The sequence below is a fragment of the Rhipicephalus sanguineus genome, chromosome 1 (genome assembly GCF_013339695.2).
Source record: "Rhipicephalus sanguineus isolate Rsan-2018 chromosome 1, BIME_Rsan_1.4, whole genome shotgun sequence".
Classification (NCBI taxonomy): Eukaryota; Metazoa; Arthropoda; class Arachnida; order Ixodida; family Ixodidae; genus Rhipicephalus; species Rhipicephalus sanguineus.
The window spans coordinates 251,704,433-251,722,420 of NC_051176.1; the positions used below are offsets into that span (position 1 = coordinate 251,704,433).

At 46.1% G+C, this 17,988-nt stretch overlaps 1 protein-coding gene across 7 annotated transcripts in view; it reads left to right on the forward strand.

Annotated features, from left to right (window-relative positions):
• LOC119377718 (uncharacterized) overlaps window positions 1-17,988 on the forward strand; it is a 191,769-nt gene that overhangs the window by 149,931 nt on the left and 23,850 nt on the right. For 4 of the 7 annotated variants that reach the window (XM_049411333.1, XM_049411329.1, XM_037647069.2 and 1 more), the window contains exon 2: window positions 3,440-3,550. The exons of 2 other annotated variants lie outside the window; for them this stretch is intronic. In XM_049411333.1, the coding sequence (XP_049267290.1) occupies window positions 3,543-3,550 (8 nt within the window). In that variant the 5' untranslated portion in view covers window positions 3,440-3,542. Of the gene's footprint in view, window positions 1-3,439; window positions 3,551-16,511; window positions 16,742-17,988 lie in introns of those variants that run through there. One more of the 7 variants, XM_037647086.2, reaches the window with a different exon arrangement.

The following is a 17,988-nucleotide window of genomic DNA, read 5'->3' on the forward strand; positions in this document are numbered from 1 at the left end:
AGAAGAGGTTAGAGCACCTTAACTACTGTACCGCCTCGGTGGACTTCGCTACGGGATAGAGGCCCTACACTGTGCGCATTACATGTATAAAGACGTACATATGTACGCTTGTATCACTTGCGCCTACACAAGCGCGGTACTTCCCAGGCATGGAAGGTGCATTGTGTAACATGCTCCTTATAACTGCGGACAGATTTACATTGTGTAGACCAGGAGGTGTCTAAACGAATGCCTGCAGTTCAAACACCGGAACAACACAAAGACAGTGCTACTCATTTTTATCTGGCAACCTATTGTAGGAACTGCGAGAATAGAGCGAGAAGTAAGGCAAGGCAGGAAGGTTAGCAAGACGCACGTCCTGTTTGCTACCCTGCACTGGGGGAAGGTATAAAGTGGCGAAAAGAGAGACAGAAGAAAAGAGAGGGATGGGCAGAATCACGCGCACGCTTGGGGGAGCACATCAAGTTTACAGGCGGTCGCACTGACCTGTTGACTTTAATACGTTAGTAACGCTTTCATTGCCTTCTGCGCCTACGGGGCACATGTCCAAGGTCCTATAATTTTGTCTACAGAAAATGCAGTTGGATAGAACAGAGGTGATCTACTGCCACGGAGACCCGGTAGCAAAATAAAAAGAAAACTAAGACGTTCTTCATGAAGGACAATGTCAGTTGGTTGCCGTCTTGGAAAGCGGCTTTCTGGGAATGCGACTTGTTTGCTCCGTAGCTTGTCGGCTTTCCATGGCTTTTAAATGTTGACTGTTGCGACAGTGAGAGTGAAATTTTATCTTAATGCGCAGGCCTTATTATACTAATTAGGCGAGCGAGAGGTTTCCCCAGAGCTATTCCACTTCAACGTTCAACTCAAATCCAGCACATCGGAGGGATTCAAGAATGACCAGGTTGTGGAAGAGAGAAGGCCTTGCAGTGTGCTCGAGGAAGAAGATGCTCGCACAGAGGGCTGTGCCGGGCGAATTAAAGTGATGATGCAATGTTCGCAGTGGTGTTTTCAGCGAAAAGTTCTCGTGGAAAATTACTCAGGGCTTTTAGAGGAATCATTAAGCGTAGATAGCAGATGAGAATGATGGGAAATGCCAAAGCCACGCCGTTGATGTTCCTTTTTTTTTCCTTTGTGCGTCAGTGCGCGCGCATATGTAGTTCATCAAGATGGTTAGTACAATATGATAACTAAGGACGTACAGGGCATACTTGTTTTTAGCAAGCGAGAGCCTGAAGAAACTTCTCAAACATACGTATGATCGAATACTTTCGACGTGCTGGGAAAACGTCACAGCTTGCAATAATTCATTAACATATTTTTCAAGTCAATAGCTATAGAACATCTGGTAACTGCTTGAGCAGTAACATTTAAACAGTGTTAGTTCGGCTGTTTTTTTAAAGACAATCCATTTCTTACACAGCTGCCTCCGCTTTTCCTTATCGAGTAAATTCTGGGGCCGAATCTGTAGATTGTGCGGACTAAAGATGTTCGCCGAACCAGAAGACAAATCTGGTCGTGGTCATACCGCACGGTACCGGTACCGGTGGTACCGGTGGCAAGGAGTGAGTTCCTCCATTCTTGTCTCGTGACAGCCAGTGCCTTAAGGCGCGATCGTTTGAGACACAGCCATATTCTCAAAAGAACTTCAGTGGTTCATAGGCCCCATGCATTCTCACCCTTAGCTCGTTCTGGAGGACATCGTATTTCATTTAGTTCAAGAGGAGGTTGCATCGGAATCACGTTTCTCATGCTTCTATTCCCGCAACAGAATGCAAGCTACAGCTGCTAAAGCACAATATCGAAAGTACTGAAATGCATGTGTACCCCCCGTGTCCATCCGCTTCGTTCAAACGCAACGTGACGCTCACTTTGAGTCTCCGACCAGGGATAGTGACCTCGAACATGTCAGGCATTCCTTATTTTTTTTCTTTACATGACGACGCTCGACAGAGACAGTGTTGCCGACTGGCAAAACCGATTCCCCCCTCCTGCTGGTTCCTTAATTTTCGTGAAATAATTCGTCTCGCTTTCACTCATAATACCGATTCACTCGGTTGTCCACGTTCACCATTAGCACAGAAGGACGCTCGCAACGAATTGAAATCACTAACAGTGGAGCGCCAGTTTCGTATATAGGCGCCGAATGGATTATTTTGCGTTAACCACGCCGCTTACAGTAGGCAACTCAAACACACTCTCTCTTGAAATGACTCGCACTCACCCTTTATATACCGTGCTGTAACCTCGTACAGGTTGTTTACGGTATATACCCAACTCCTCCCACTACTTCTTTACGTGCTAATCGCAAGCCATTTCGAGACGGGAAATGTAGTACGAAGATGCTGGTTCTGGCTTTTACGAGTTAAAAAAAAATCGACATGGAAGCTATCTTGCTACAGACAAAAAGTATGGCAAAAAAAATTGAACTAAGAAAAAAGAATAACACAGGTGACAGTCGAATATAAAAGCAAGCTATAAAGGATATCCATAGGGCTATCGAGAGCTAAATTTTACGAACGGTTGATTTATTGCGTATGTGTTTAAAGAATAAATGAATGATAACGCTAAAAAATTTGCCGGTGACAAGGTAGCTGCTGATATTCTAGGCTGCTATCTACCCTTCTTTCTCTGTGTATATATATATATATATATATATATATAATATATATATATATATATATATATATATATATATATATATATATATATATATATATATATATATATTGTCTAGACGTATCCGCTGGTGGGCTAGTTGGTACATGTCTTGATATACTGTATACTAAGTATGTGCAAACGCAAAGAAACGAAGGAGACATATAAACGAGAGTCTATGTCGTTTATGTGTCTTCCCTTTGTGTTCATTTCTTTGCGCTGCACCTATCTTAGTACACATCAATACTCCTTAACGTATCGCCCTCTCCGTCGGCCTTTCTTGGTAACAGCGCCGACTAAATCTACTATCACCGCCGTAAAAGCTTTCCTATCATCCGGGAGCCGCGATGGAGCGGGAGTTTGCCAACAGCAGGACAAGCGAATGCCGTGCTTCACTTTGCCTTCGAGTTTTTCAAGATCTTTCGGAAAGGTCTATTTTTTTTCCCGTTGCGTACGCATGGAAGTGGCGGTTACTGCGAGTGGCGGTTACTGCAGCAAACGGGATTACACCAATGCCTAATGAAAACCGTGTCGGCTTCAAAAAAAGGCTCAATAAAAAGATTTCATGCGCGCTATGACAGTACATCGTTTGTTTACCCGTCTCTTCCGCGTAATCTCGCGGCACCGATCATGTCGCACGAGGAATCAGTAACTCATTCAGCGTGTCCCGCAGGGAGGAATCTCTTGCTAAGGACAAGGCACCACAGATGGCGCACAGGACGGCACCAGCACGGTGGTCGATGAGAACCAACGGGCGCCTCTTGTTTTTCTTCTCTCTACGCAGGTAATAACCGAAAGCATGATTGCAGTTGACAGCACAGTCTCTCACAGCGGAGCGGCCCGCTTCGCCGCCCGGCGATGGACGCGGCAAGCGCGGAAAGGATAACATGATTCTGTAAGTCGTAGAGCAGTTGTTGCGCACTCTGAACACAGCGTGGAAGCGCTCCCCTTTCCACACGCGTTGCCGGCTTGGCTGCCGGCCAAATGGTCCCCGTTCACTCCAGCACTCCGTAAAGGCATGCCTCCCTCCGGCAGCCCTCGCTGTCTCTTCCCTCTACACGACACACGCATGCTCGTTCTAGACTGTGTAGTACGGAATGTCTTTCTCTACCCGATTTCAGTTGGCCCGTGTTACCAGCGGCGCACGAGAGTGGAGGTAAAAGAGGGAAACGAGGAGCTGTGTTCCCGTCTTAAACGTATAACACTTCGCACAAGCGTTCCAAAGGTGTGGCGCCATCGTGAATTAGCGCAAGAATTAGTTTGCACGTATTGGCTCTGCAGAAGGACTTCCCCTCCCACTCGACGTTTCCCGAGTAAAACGAGTAGATAACGAGCAAGCGAGCTATTTAGCTAAGAAAACGAAATGCAGGCAATCAAACGTGGCTCCCGGTGTAATCCTTACTTTTGTAATCATCCGAAAGTATTTACCCATCGCTTCTCACGTCCGCTGGCGCCTCAAAGCTGAATTCGTCATAAAAGTAATGCACGTTTGTTCCTCCGCTCATATTCACTTCAGCACGGTTCCAGGAAGAACCCACCAACCCACCTACGGCACCGTACTCTCGTAATGGTATGCATTTTTTTCCCTTCTTTATATTTCTAACGCGTCTCTTGCTTTTGCCCGTTCAGAGTCGCAACAAAAGCTTTAGCGCCTGCAACTCACACCGCTATATAGTGCGCGTAAATGATAAGGCTTCAGCAGTTTCTCGTTCATTTAAACTAGCGAAATTGCATTTCCTTTGAACTTGACACAAAAGCTGCGCGCTTTTTCTCCATATCCTTTATTAAATTTGAGCGCAAGGAAAGTTTGCGCGTATCTGTCATCTTGTGTTGTAAAAGCGCTGTAAAATCGTTCGCAGGACGGCGCGGAATTGAGTTTACACGCTGGAGTCTGCCAGCGAACCAAATATCCAGCGGGCGTAATTATTGCCTCAGCTGCGATACAGATAGAAATGAAATCGTGCGCACATTTGGGTTTGAACCAATGGACACTGTCGCGTACTTAGTGGCAAAATTGCTACCGTATTTTATCATCTCTGTCGGTCGATGCAGCATATTACATTCTGATGGATTTATACGTGTTTGTACGAGTATAACTGCGCGCGAAAGTGAAATGAAGGTGCAGCGTACGGTGCAAGTTTTCTTTCTGTACACGAAATTGACGTTCATGGTATTGTTTTTTTTTTTTTGAGAGAGAGAGATGCGCGAATATTGGAAATGTTTCACTGTGAATTGTTCTTACTGTTCAGTTCGTATGCTGGAGGATTTGTTATTCGAAGTTGCGAATATTTGTTTCTCTCCGACTATAATTGATATAGAAAATGTTGCTAGAGTTTGCAGGTAGAAAGGAAGACGCAGCGAGATGGCTGTCGCGAATTATTCTTTTGCAAGGGGATCCCGCGGTTCCTCCGAGCGACGCCAATTGCTGAACGCTTGCATGCCGTACCAGACTCCTGTTCCACTAGCCATTCGCTGCCTCGCCTTTATGCAGCCTACGAATTTGTTTTATCGATTTAGGCGAACCGCATTATTACATGAGAAATGCAACGTGGGGAAATCCCCCACGTTGACGCCTAGTGGCACATCTCCATCGCGACGACGAACGCCCATGATCACGATTTAACCTTGGTGCTTGCTGAATTTGTGAATATATACCTGGACACAGTGTATCGTGAATCCCGCGCAAAGTTGACATCAACGAGCACATAATAAACACTGGTACTCGATATGCACTTCTTCAAAGCGCCGTCAATTAAGGAAAGAAACGGCACGGTGTGCACTCCTGAGTAATACGGTAACCTGCGCCTGTGCTCATGCATACACTACCACACTGCGCTTCAGCAACACGGGAGGCAGAGGTTATAATTCGTAGCTTGAGCCGCGAACGCGCGCAGGCGTTCCACGTCCGACTGGCCTCTGTCTCGCTCCGCCAAGGCACGGCATTCTCCCGTGGACATTACTGCCTTTCTGCAGCGCTTATTGCAGCTGTATTATCAGTCGGTCCTATCGCACTGGAAGCAGTAGTCGGCGGAGAAACACCGTTGATGCATGTGGAAGCTGCACTGCTCCGACAACGAGCCACCACATGCTAACACGAAGCGAAAGGCAAAGAATGTAACTGCGTGTAGGGCTACTCCCCGATGCTAGCGCGGCCAGTGTTTGTCGCTGGAATCGAGACGCTTTAACCACGGCCTCCAAGAGTGCGCGCCGGCAAGGTTCTCGGAGGCCACGCTTTCATTGCGTCGTCGCCGAATCGTACGCCAGTGAGTGTCATGCCACAATACTTCTCTTTCCCGCTCACAGAGGGTGGCACCGCCCCGCCCCGCCAACAGAGAGCGCCGTGCGAGAGAGAATGTGTGAGAGATATAAGGCGCTTTTGTGTAGTGTCGTGCATCTGCCTCCGTGGCTTAGTTGGTAGCGCGCCGGGCGCTTATCGTCGCGGACCGAGAGGTCGGAAGTTCGATTCCCGGCGGCGCAACTTTTTCTTGTAGTCAATTCCTTCTCATCCGTTAGCGTCCATTTTATCAACGTCATATCCGTGACGGAAATACGTCACTGAAGTCTTGGTGGACCCCGGCATAAAACACTTTCGTGTTAAAATTCATGAACACGGAGTGTCGCTGAAGCCGACGTTTCGACAAGTGGACTTGTCTTCAAGGCTTGTCTTCTCCTTAAACAAGACAATTTTTCATCTGTTACGTACGGTATATGTCATACGCCATCACCTTTCTGCCGTTTCTCATTTACACACTCCTCAGTCGGCCGGTATTTTTCAAGTTATAGACTACTCCGCACGCGTAAAATAAGTAAATAAGGTTCCTTCGCTCTTACCTTTTACATGACGGACAATGCGCGCGTCCTTTATATTACAACTTAGTTGAGAAATGAGAAAAGGGTATTTGATATTCGAATATCGCTTTTCTCAAGTATTCTCGTTAGATTCGATTGGGAGACTTTCGACTAGAACACCATTATATTTTTCCTTTTAAACGGCGACAGCTAGTTCTTGGCGTGTCGGCATACTGATATTCATCTTAGCTCGTATTGATAAACGTGTTCGTATACGATAAAGCCGTTTGTAACGGAAGGTGACACCAACTTATATGAATAAATGTATTACTAGTTGAGATAGCCGAATCATCCCAATCAGCTCTTGTGAAAGAAAGGTTTAGCGAATTCGGGGCCTGCGTACCTCGAATATCGAGCCACATGGGACGAAATTAATAAACACAATTGTAATTAACTGACACAATTGTCAGTTAAAGCAACAGATGCGGGGGCAAAGGCAGCATTACAGTGCACTGCACTATACGGAAAGTTTATATAGAAATAAATAAGAACTAATTAACTAATTAAGCTTTCATCTAACCAAATGCTAGCCATGGACCTAAGACAAAAGGTGGACGTTTTTATGCATAGGTTTCTTTGGCGTTTAACGTTTTACGCCGCTTCTGCGTATGAGAAACCACTCGCTGTTCATCTGCTCCATGTGAAAGCAGGCCGATTCACTCACCCCCACACACGTTGTCCGTGCGCGATTACGCCTCGTTCGGCCGGAAACTGCGCCGATCACTGCAGAAGCACCTCGCAAACTTTTTGTTTGCGAGGTGCTCCTGTGGAAAGCTTGCGCTAGTTTCTCATGTATCACTCACACGACAGTAACGTATCTGTCGATATACGCGTATAACGTATCTGTCGATATACGCGTATATTCTCACACTCTACGAGTTGTCCATTCCCTTTTTCCTTTTCCACCTTAAAACTACAACTTGCTCCAATTCATCAATGACTGAATGGTTCTGTAGGCGAACACATAAGTGGTGGGTGGAATCAGTAAATATAGGTTTCAAAGGCGTCAATTAAAGTGCGACAATAATTTTGGAACAGCCTGACGCTCCCGAAATACGATGATTGCTGCTCATGATAACGGAGCTTGACAAATAAATATGCGCTAACTATATCTAAAACCAAAAATAAGTTATAAAAATAATGACCTGCATTCGACAGCCCAGGTAGCAAAAGCATGCGCGAATGCGTACAGTTATGAAATGACAGCTTTACGCAATCCCCTGCCCTGGCGTTCCACACATGATCATACTCAAAACTCGCCCTTTATCGTGTAGTATCGGTTCACTGCCTAATTAGCCTCCGAATCACCATCTTCGCGGATGACTGGCGCCATTGCCAAACTTACCAGTTCAATTCGTCTAGCCAAGCCTGTTTTTCTTGGCGAAGCGTGGTGAACTGGGCGGGAGGCGAAATATTTGCGCTCGCCGCGCGCTTTCAAAATGATCGAGTGATCAAAATTGCATTAGGTGCCGTTCAGATAAGCTATACAGTTACAACACGCATAATGCATTCTCATTAGCATATCTAATCAATCTAATCTACCCCGTCGAGTGCGCCCAGTATACGCGGAACGGGAGAAATGCGCAAGCCATACAGGTGCCCAAATTGAATGGGGCAGAGCGGAGGCGCTCGTATTAATAATTAAGGCGTACAGCGCTGACACTAGGAAAAGAGAGCTGTGCTGAAGGTCACGCTCTTCGAACGCCGATTCCTAGAATAAAACTACCAATAACATTTGAAGTTCCCCTTTCTCGTTTTTGTTTGTTTCTTGTTTGTTTTGGCGAGATGTCCAGGGGCTTCAAAAATGACATTTTAATGAAAGCGCTATGCTATCAGAAAGGGTAAGAGCTTTAGCCTGTGGAAACGGCTTGAACGACGATAAACAGCGCGGACGACGGAACAACAAAGAACGGAGGAGCGGTGACAATAACGCTCATCCCTTCTTGAGCGCCTCCTTAATTCGTGTTCGTATAATATTTGTTTGCGTAAACTGGAAAGGATTCGTTTGGTTGTCCGCGCCGTCTTTCGCCATGGCGCTGGGCGATGCTACGCAAGATCTGCTTGCGTAGGCAGTTCATACGCACCTTGGCGAGCACAATTTTCTTTAGCGCTTAGCAATCGATCGTATAATTAAAAAGCTTTTTTTAATTACCTACTTTGCTATTAAGGTCGTGGCTTATGTTCATGTTGTTAAACGCTAAGGTAATCATATTCACTGCAATCTTTATGGAGCGCTTCCGCTTTATTATATCAATCATTAATGTGACGCTTAGCTGATTTAGCTAAGCGTCACATGTGGTCTTCACGTCACAACGTGAAGCCCACATTGTGCCGCAGGTTACTGCATGTGGCATATCGTTTGAAAGCTGCTTGATGCTGGTTACAGCTGCTCACTTGCTTCCCGATTGATGATTTCAAGCAACGACTTATCGCTGTGTTTCGTTCCCTCACGCTCGCTGCATCGTAATTGTTAGGACGGATGTTGTGTCGAGATACAAAGCCTTTGGATACGAAATTAGCGCGGTGAGTGTCAAATTTTATCACGGAATATTTAGGAAAACAATCAAACTTATGTTGTCTGTACACATCTTAACGTTTCCATTATAAAGACATAGGATAGCCATACCACGTTTACCATACTACCATACTATAACGTTTCCATTATATAGACATACCATACGTATCTTAAAGTTTCCATTATAAAAACATACCATAGCAATGACAGCAAAAAAAAGTAAACAAAAAAGCTAATCACCCTGCGTAGAAGCTTAGCAGGATGTCGCGCTGTTAAGCTGGAGGACGCGGGTTCAATTCCCGGCCACGGCGACCGCATATCGGTGGAGGCGCAATGCAAGAGCACCCGCGCACTTATATTTAGGTACACGTTAAAAAATTTCAGGTGGTTGAAATTGATCCGGGGTCCTCCACTGCGGTATGCCTCATAATCATGTCGTGGTTCTGCACCGTAAAACCCAAGAAATTATTATTGTTAAGAAGGTGAATAAAGAGGCTTTTCTTAATTACTAGTTTGATGACTTTCATTGTTAGCAAAATGCGTAAGTTTGAAAAGACGGAGTGTTAGCACAGAAATACTGCTGCGTTGAAATTAATCTTTGGGATTTTACGCGCCAAAACCATGCCATGAATACGAGGCACGCCGATGTGGGGCACGAAGAATTTATTTTCGACAACCTGGAGGTTCTTTACCTGAAGGTCGCAGGATCGAATCCCGGCTTCGGCGGCTGCATTTTCGATGGAGGCGAGAATGTTTGAGGCCCGTGTGCTTAGATTTAGGTGCACGTTAAAGAACCCCCGGTGGTCGAAATTTCCGGAGCCCTCCACTAAGGCGTCTCTAATAATCATATCGTGGTTTTGAGACCTTAAACCCCAGATATTATTATTATTATTATTATTATGGAGGTTTTTTAATACGCACCAAAAGGTACACGGGTGTTCTTCTTCTGGAAAATGTGTTAAACAGGACAGGATATCAGGCCGTATCGCTTATTTGAATTCGTGCTCAAGTGCTCGGCAGAAGACAGCGCATTGTTTCTTTGTCTAATTTCGATTTTGTTTTAGCCTGTGGCACCATAGAACTTGCACGGGCCTTCGAGCTCGGCATGTGAGAACAATGAAGGGTGGTTTCCCACGTTTTATACGTAACTCAAAACTGTTGCGAAAATCACCACGCTCAATTTACGTACATGCACAGGTGATATGTTTTACTTGTCCTCACGTTTGCGATCATTTGTACGATATCTGCATTATTTCTCGCTTGCATTTTTACCCACATTTATTTTGCCCAGCAAAAGAGAAGAAGAAATGGCACGGTTTGTTTATATTTCATTTTGCCCATTTGCGAAGCGAGGTCCTCGCCAGCTTGGTTATATATATATATATATATATATATATATATATATATATATATATATATATATATATATATATATATATTAACAAAACCCTGACGATGCGCTAACAACCGCCAGGAATGGTGTTTATTGAATCAGGCTGGCAGTTGTTCGCTATGTTCGCTTCTCTAATTGCTTTAGTTCGCAAACATTTGGGACGTGTGGTTAGAGCCGTGATGCAAATAAGACATTACCGCGAAAGTGGCCGCCGCGATGTGTATCGTGTTCCGCTCTTTTGCTGCCGTTTCGCGTCGGAGAAAACTGCAGGCCTCTGCACTTCCTCGTGTTCGTAGTTTTATTTTCTTCCCACCTCCTGACAAGCAGCGAGAACGCCATTTCTGGCACAGTTTGTTTGTATTGTGGCGGCTCTCGCTGTCTCAGCTTGCTCGCTTTTTGGCACGTGTCATAGAGAGAGTTTTAGTAACCCGTGGCCACGGATTACAAAGCCGCGGGAAGTATCTAGGTAACGCGGAGTGAAAATTACAACATACATGAGCAAGACCAAAACATAAAAGGCGTCAACCTGACTATACAAAACCAAAATGCCCAATTTTTCTACCATAGCACAAAAAACAAAAACTGTCTCACTAACGACGCAAAAAGGAGACAGGAAAACACCGCGTAATGACACTCACCCTCAACCCAGTCGCGAATAGCGCGGGCACCCGTATTTACTAGCAGTTTTTGTGAAATATTTCGCGGCATCTGCACATACATGACCGGCCCTGTGGTCGGGCACGCTCTGGGCGTTCCTCGAGAAACGATTGTTCTAGGACTACGGTTCCAAAGGTTAAACATATCTCTCACACTCGGCCGTTTCACAACGTCAGGCGTGTTGCAGGAACCACGCAACATGACTCGATAACCCACTGAGTTGCTTCTGTAGCGAATTTCGACAAAAGTAGTATGCTTGTAGCAAGCTGTCCTTCAGCGCTGGAGAGGGGGATAGGTAGAAGATGAAAGTCAGACAGGTTAACCGAATTAACTGTGAAGTTGGCCACTCTGCGCTGAGGGAAGAGGGACGGCAGAGCATATGAAGAGAAAAGAAGATAGAAAAAGCAGTGGTAACTAACAACGATTAAAGCATTTCCTACCGCGGCGGCTGCATTTTCGATGGAGGCGAAAATTTCTGAGGCCCGTGTACTTAGATTTAGGTGCACGTTAAAGAACCCCAGTTGGTCCAAATTTCCGGAGCCCTCCACTACGGCGTCTCTCATAATCATATCGTGGTTTTGGGACGTTAAACCCCAGATATTATTATTATTATTATTAGCATTTCCTACAATTTCGATGCTTATAAACGCGCTAGTGATTTTAGAGAGAGCAACTCGGGCATGTCTCGACTCTGACTGGGTATTAGGAATTCTGTTTTTCGTACGAAGACGGTTGTCAAGAGTTTCTTCGGTTTTTTTTTCTTTGCGCACTGACACGAGGGCAGTCGCAGAGAAGGTGCGCAGTCGTGCACTTCCACCCAAAAGCTTCGCATTCGGGACTTCAGCGCTAGATGCATGTTTCCCTGTGTGGCCTCCCTTCGTAGCTTCCGGCGCTTCTGCGCGCGTCGACGAAGCGCTTACCTCGAATACGGGGGCCGGTGTTGCTGTTCCTGACAGCTAAACCTCGGCGAGGCAGCAGCAGTCTCTGACGCAACGACAGGCAGGACACATTCGTGCTCAAAGGCGTGTTGAAGGGCGACCCCCTTTTCTTCTTCTTCCAGTTTTCTTTTTGCGCCAGGCCTCGCCGGGGTCTTTTGTTTATGTCGCAGGCGCGCAATAAAGGCCTTCGCGCGCGACCTTCGCTTCCTTTGCCGGCACGCCTTTTTAAGTGATGCGACGAAAAACACTCTTCCGTTTTTCGCCGGTTGCATCCCTTTCGTACGATGCCTCAATTTTCGCAGCGCACGCGACAAGTGCGCATGCATTTCGGCACAGGTTCCTCAATGTAATCGATTGCAGCGCGGTCGATGGAAACACGGCGGGGCCGCCGACAGCTCGAGAGTGGCGCAAACTGACGGACCGACGGGTCGATCAATGACAAGCATTGTACTATGGAAATATCGACGTCATTCGCGACATAATGCAGCGAGCGATGCAGTGTGCCTTCTCGGCGGATGGAGCAATTTCTCTTCGCAGATGACTATATATCTCACTCAGAAAGAGAGAGATCGAGCAGCAGTCACGTGACCCTGCCTTTCACGAGCTCCAGTGATCAGCTCTTTTGTAATCGCTTGCGTCCTTATTTTCTTTCTTATTTGTTCTGCAAGCGCTCCACACTTGCAAGCAAAAAAAAAAAAAGCGCAGGCGCGTATTCCAGGATTGACTTTAATACGCCTCGCGATGCCTGCGTGGATACAGGCTAAATGGAACTGTCATTTGGGATGCTGTAGACGGTTAACTAAGTTTCGACAGATAAGGCACGTTTGTGTGGAAAGCGCATTGCATCGCCACGTATGCATTTGTTTTATTTGGCAGAAATCAGAGAAGCACAGAGCCTTCTTGACGCAGTGGTAATCCGTACTGTACATTCTCTAGCGGCTCCCGTTGCCACCGTTTAGTTACCTATAACGAGATTTTTCCATTTGCCCCTTGAACGGGGAGCTCAACCACTAGACGACTAAGCTTGCAAAAAAGCCAGCTCTTCAGTGCAGCACGGCAAAATACGTGCGCTCTAAGGAGGGCGTTTGCAAGGACGACAGGGCGGAGCACAGCGGAAACGAATACGAAAAGGAGTATCAATGCCCCCTCATCGCATTGAAACGATGCACCACCCCGGTGGTTTCATAGCGCGCTCAAAATGGAAACGCAGCCGTTTCGGTGCGTTTACATTTAGCTCCTGCAAGTAGGCTTCTCCATGGACTTTGTTTAAATTAACCAGAGAAGTGAACGTTGGGCTATAATCGTAATTAAGGTGTAACCAGCCAAGCTTTCAAAACGCCGGGTTTCATCTTTAACAGTGCTACTAGAGGTGACGTGGTGTTCTTGGCTAAGGTAAGTTAGATGTCTGGAAAAGCCTGCTTAAGGAATTCTACATATTGTCCATCGGCACATGCTTGCACAAGTGATGGAAGCCCCGTGCGAGCACCCATCGCGGCCGCGGATATTGTTTACGCTGTGATAACACGTTCCGTCTTAAGGCTGCCGCTGTGTTTCGCTTTGTAATTGTTATACTGTTTCGCTTATTGCGAACATCGTTTACGAACGATAGGAAAACAGACCGTTTATTCGTTCCTTACGATATGATTCAGGATCGGACCGAGCAAAGTAAAACAAATGGATGTGAAGTCTGAGATACAAACCATCGAGCGCGTGTTAACAAGCCGAGCATTCTAACCTAAACGCTGCAGCCGTCTTGTGGAAACTAAAAGCCATTCGGCGCTAACGAGTGCTATGTGTCTTCAGCAGGCGCACCTCGTGCATGTGGCGCTATTGCCATTAGCGTTGCGCACAGCGCTAATCGAGATGCGAAACTTCCACCCGTGGAGCCCGTGAATGCTATGCTTTCTCCCTTCTCTCCAACTAGTGTCCGTACTGTCCTGCACGTGCTATCTATGGAATTCCCTCGTTCCTAATGCTAATGCGCAAAAGAAATGGCCCAGCAGTGCATGCGATATCGCTAAAAGGCACTTCGCGAAGTGCTCACCATGTGGGTGTGTGCATGTCCTGCTTGCAAATTGATGATACGACGGACAGCACGTGTCCGCTCCTGCATGCGTTCTGCAAGCTTTGATTGAGCGCGGGGGAGCGCCTTTCATGTGTTTTTTTGTTGGTATTGGTGCTCTCCATGTTCTCCATATGAACCACAAGGTGGTTCTCAATTTCTTGCAGAATATTCTGAGGCTTGTAAATACCGTTCGCAGTATAGCTGAGCCAAGGTATCAAAAGATATATTGTATTAAGGCTGCCCTTCTTAATTTTATTTATTCTTTGCGTTCATAAACCACACTCCTTGTTCCTAAACGAACCTTTTTCCTCACTTCACCTCAGCTTGTTCCCCTTCGTTGAATTCACATGGACATGGTGAAGCTGTTTTATGCCTATGGAAGTTTTAAGCGAGAAACATTTCTTAGCGAACCAAAGGCACTTTGAGCGTTTCCATCTACGCATCTATCTATTTATCTAGCCGCCTACGTCTGGGTGCTCTCGTGATCGCCTCCTTAACGCGGTGTAGACCAAAATTGGTGTGGGAGGGTAAGAGGGTTTGACGAATATGTCTGTCTGGCCATTACATGAATAACGCGAACATCATGTCGCACACTTCGTCGAACCCTTTCCTCCAGACACGTGTGGCACATACCCGTATACCACGAGTCCCGATATGCGGATATGCGCCACAGATGATTGACAGTTTATATCTACCCAGGAACGGCGAGAACAGACATACTAATTTAAATGCGAGAGCGTTAAACAAAACCGACATCGGCAGCGTTGACCCGACGAACACAAAGAATAAAAATCAGGATCCCAGCAGGAATCGAACACAAGCGTTCTACATGGCAGTAAAGAATTTACCACAGAGCCACGCCAGGTCTTGAAACTGCTTTGGAAAAAGACCCTATGCAGGAGTAATGTCGGCGCAACGTCAGTTGTGGTTGCACTGCTGGTTATCTAATTTTATAACAAAGCAATAAAGATTACCTATGTACTCCAATGACGTAGGCGTCATGTCGGGTTATTGTATCAGGTGTGATACGTATCAGTTACGTGTTACGTGTGATATTCACATCCTCGCACCGCAAAATGCACTTCGTTTCAGTATAATTCTGACGTCTGTGCTCTAATGTGAGTGCTGACGTTACGTCAGAGCCTAAGTGACTCTTTAAACGCCAGTGTAGTCGACGTTCCTGGTAAGCTCACGATGTGCACACAACTATACTTATAAAAACAGGTTGATCCACCTCGTAACGCTTGGCTCAAAGCCAAAAAAAATTCAGCATAGATAATTACTCGCCGACTGCTTAGCATGAAACCGATTCCCACAAGACTTGGGATCTGTCGAATTTTTACTTATGGGCTGTGGAAGAGTCTGTAGCGGAAGGCTCTGCAGGTTTCGACGAGCTGGGGCAGTTTAAGTAGAACCTAAATCTCAGCACACCAGCGTTTTCACATTCCAATTGCATTGGCGCATGCAGTCGACATGATCGGTATCTGAGACCACAACCCCACTTTTAGTAGCAGGACGCCATGTCAGTCAAGCAACCAAGGCGGGTCTAGTAGGCATCTACAGTATCATAATGAAAGCCTTCGCGTGAAAATTTATTATGGTCTTGATTTGGTTCTAGCTTCGTACGGCGCCAATAAGTTCATTCAAGAGTATCTCTTCGTTGTTGTTGCCTTCTGCTGCCGTTTAGAAGCTTCTGCTCTAGAAATATATCGAGCATTTAATCATAGTGTTTCAATGACAGGTAAAGAGCAGACAGCAGCGTAGGTTCTGACCACTGGCGTCATAAATAGAGGCGCGACGGTTTGAGACGTTTAGTTGTTATGGTTGGTGACATCTTGTGGTGGCATGCTTGCGAAGTCAACTTAGAAAAGTGAATTGCTGGGCCGGTTGGTTTACGTTTAAAGCGACAACCAGCGAAGGCCAAATCAGTTGTAAGTTAATAAATCAGTTGTAAGTCCGGAGACTGTGTGTGCGTGCCTCCTTCTGATCCTGCGTCTTAGCTTTCGCTGGTTTTTCGCTTATCATAACTGTTCTGACTATTCTCGCGGAGCCTTTTGCGCCAATTTCCCGCCGCAATAGGAGCGTTTAACAGTAGACACTGGCGCAGGAGGGTTGGGCAAGACGAACGCAAATCCGACAGCGGCGCAGTTAACGATACTAGCTGTAACTGTCACCAACGCACAATACGCGTAGTAGCAGCAGCATGTAGGTGGGCTAAAACAAAGTGAGGAATCCCTGAACGTTGACCGGACTTTTTTGTATTGTCTTCAGGTGCGCGATTTATAAGCGCTTTTGTGCATTGTTAAGCACAATTAAATAAAAAAAGCATGAATATCACCGCACTCACGTAGTTCATCGTCGCGCGCAGTTTCGAAAATAAAATAAAAAGAACATAAAATTGAACTTTCTCCGTACTGTCGCGCTGCAGAAATGCGGCGTCATCAGGGGCATTTGGCGTTCTACCGCGATTTTCTTTGCGCTGTGCTTACTTGTGCGCAGCGCCCCTACTCGCTTGCGCTTCGCCAGTGATTCCGTGCAGAGCCCGCGACCACTTCAGTGCGCCCGGAGAAATCTGCGTATTAGGCGCCCTTACAAGGCTGTCAAGTTTTCGTCGGGTTGCGCTCCTCATATCACGTTGTCGCCATCTACCAAGTTCCACATCTCTGCAGGTAACACTTGCTTTTATTCAGTCGTTTTCAGCCGTCTTAGTTACCCGCTAAGGCATATTACTTTCTTGGGCCTTCAGGATTAAGTGCGCCGTTTCTTATGCACAGAATTCGCGTACTCCGAGGCAGTATACTGACGATGTCGAGGGCACGTATTGGAACGATGGCATTACTATTTACAGTCGCAGTGGTCAGTACTGTCTGGGTGCGTTCGCTAGAGCAGACTGCCGAATCCGCTCGAATTCGGCAGTCTGTTCAATATTCGATGTCAAACAAATAAGAAAAAAACAAGGTTAAGAACGACGCGCAGGTTCACGTGAAGCTCAGTAGAAGAGTACCAAAGGTATTTGTCAAAAAAAGGGATGTTCTGGTATAATTCCATACAAGTACGACAAACAAGGCGAAAGGGTAGGCTATGTTTATGTATATATGCAAGGTGGGAAGCCTATGCGTGGCTGAAATTGCTGATGACATTTTCAACCACACCATCCTCATAGACGCAATACATGTAGTGAAGGAAAATAAATAAACTTTAGGGAAAAGAATGGGCCGGCTAGTGAAAGAAGGCATTTTTTCCCCTTTGTTAAGAAAGGCACGATGATCCGAATGGTGGCTGAACCTATAAACTGGCAGCGATAAAGGAAAATAAAGAGTTCCGAAATGGGGTCTCTAGATAGCTAAACGTGCCGCAAGAAGCCGCAGTTACATGTGCACAATATCGGGAGCGTGCCTCACCGTCGCCATAAGTAAATGGAGACAAACAAAGATACGCAACTGTTCTGCATACGCGTCATTGCGAAGCGCAGCAGCTGGTATTTGTCGTCATACTTTATACCGAGCTTTCCAACTGAACAAAAGAACACCCCGTACTGTAAATTGAACAAAAATATGTAATCTTGAAATAACATTCCCGCGCAAATGAAAACGATTGTGCTGCCTTGTCATGCCGCTGCAGCAGCCGGCTTTGTATAGACCAGTGCACAAAACAGACGATCAATCTCCCCCACATGTTGCTTGCGCGAAGGAAGCCATAACAACGCCTGAAAGTGGTCGACCTTCTTTATTTGTCCAAATGCTTCACGGCCTCGAAAGAGCCCGATGGTGCCCTGAGATATCTGTGCCGAGTTCAGTGCCTTTGTGATATACGCATCTTGTTTGTGACAAATGCCTGAGAAAAACTGTCGCGCGTGCTCACGGATTAATTTGAATATCTTGTACTGACGTTACCTCGAATAGAACCTTCTACAAAT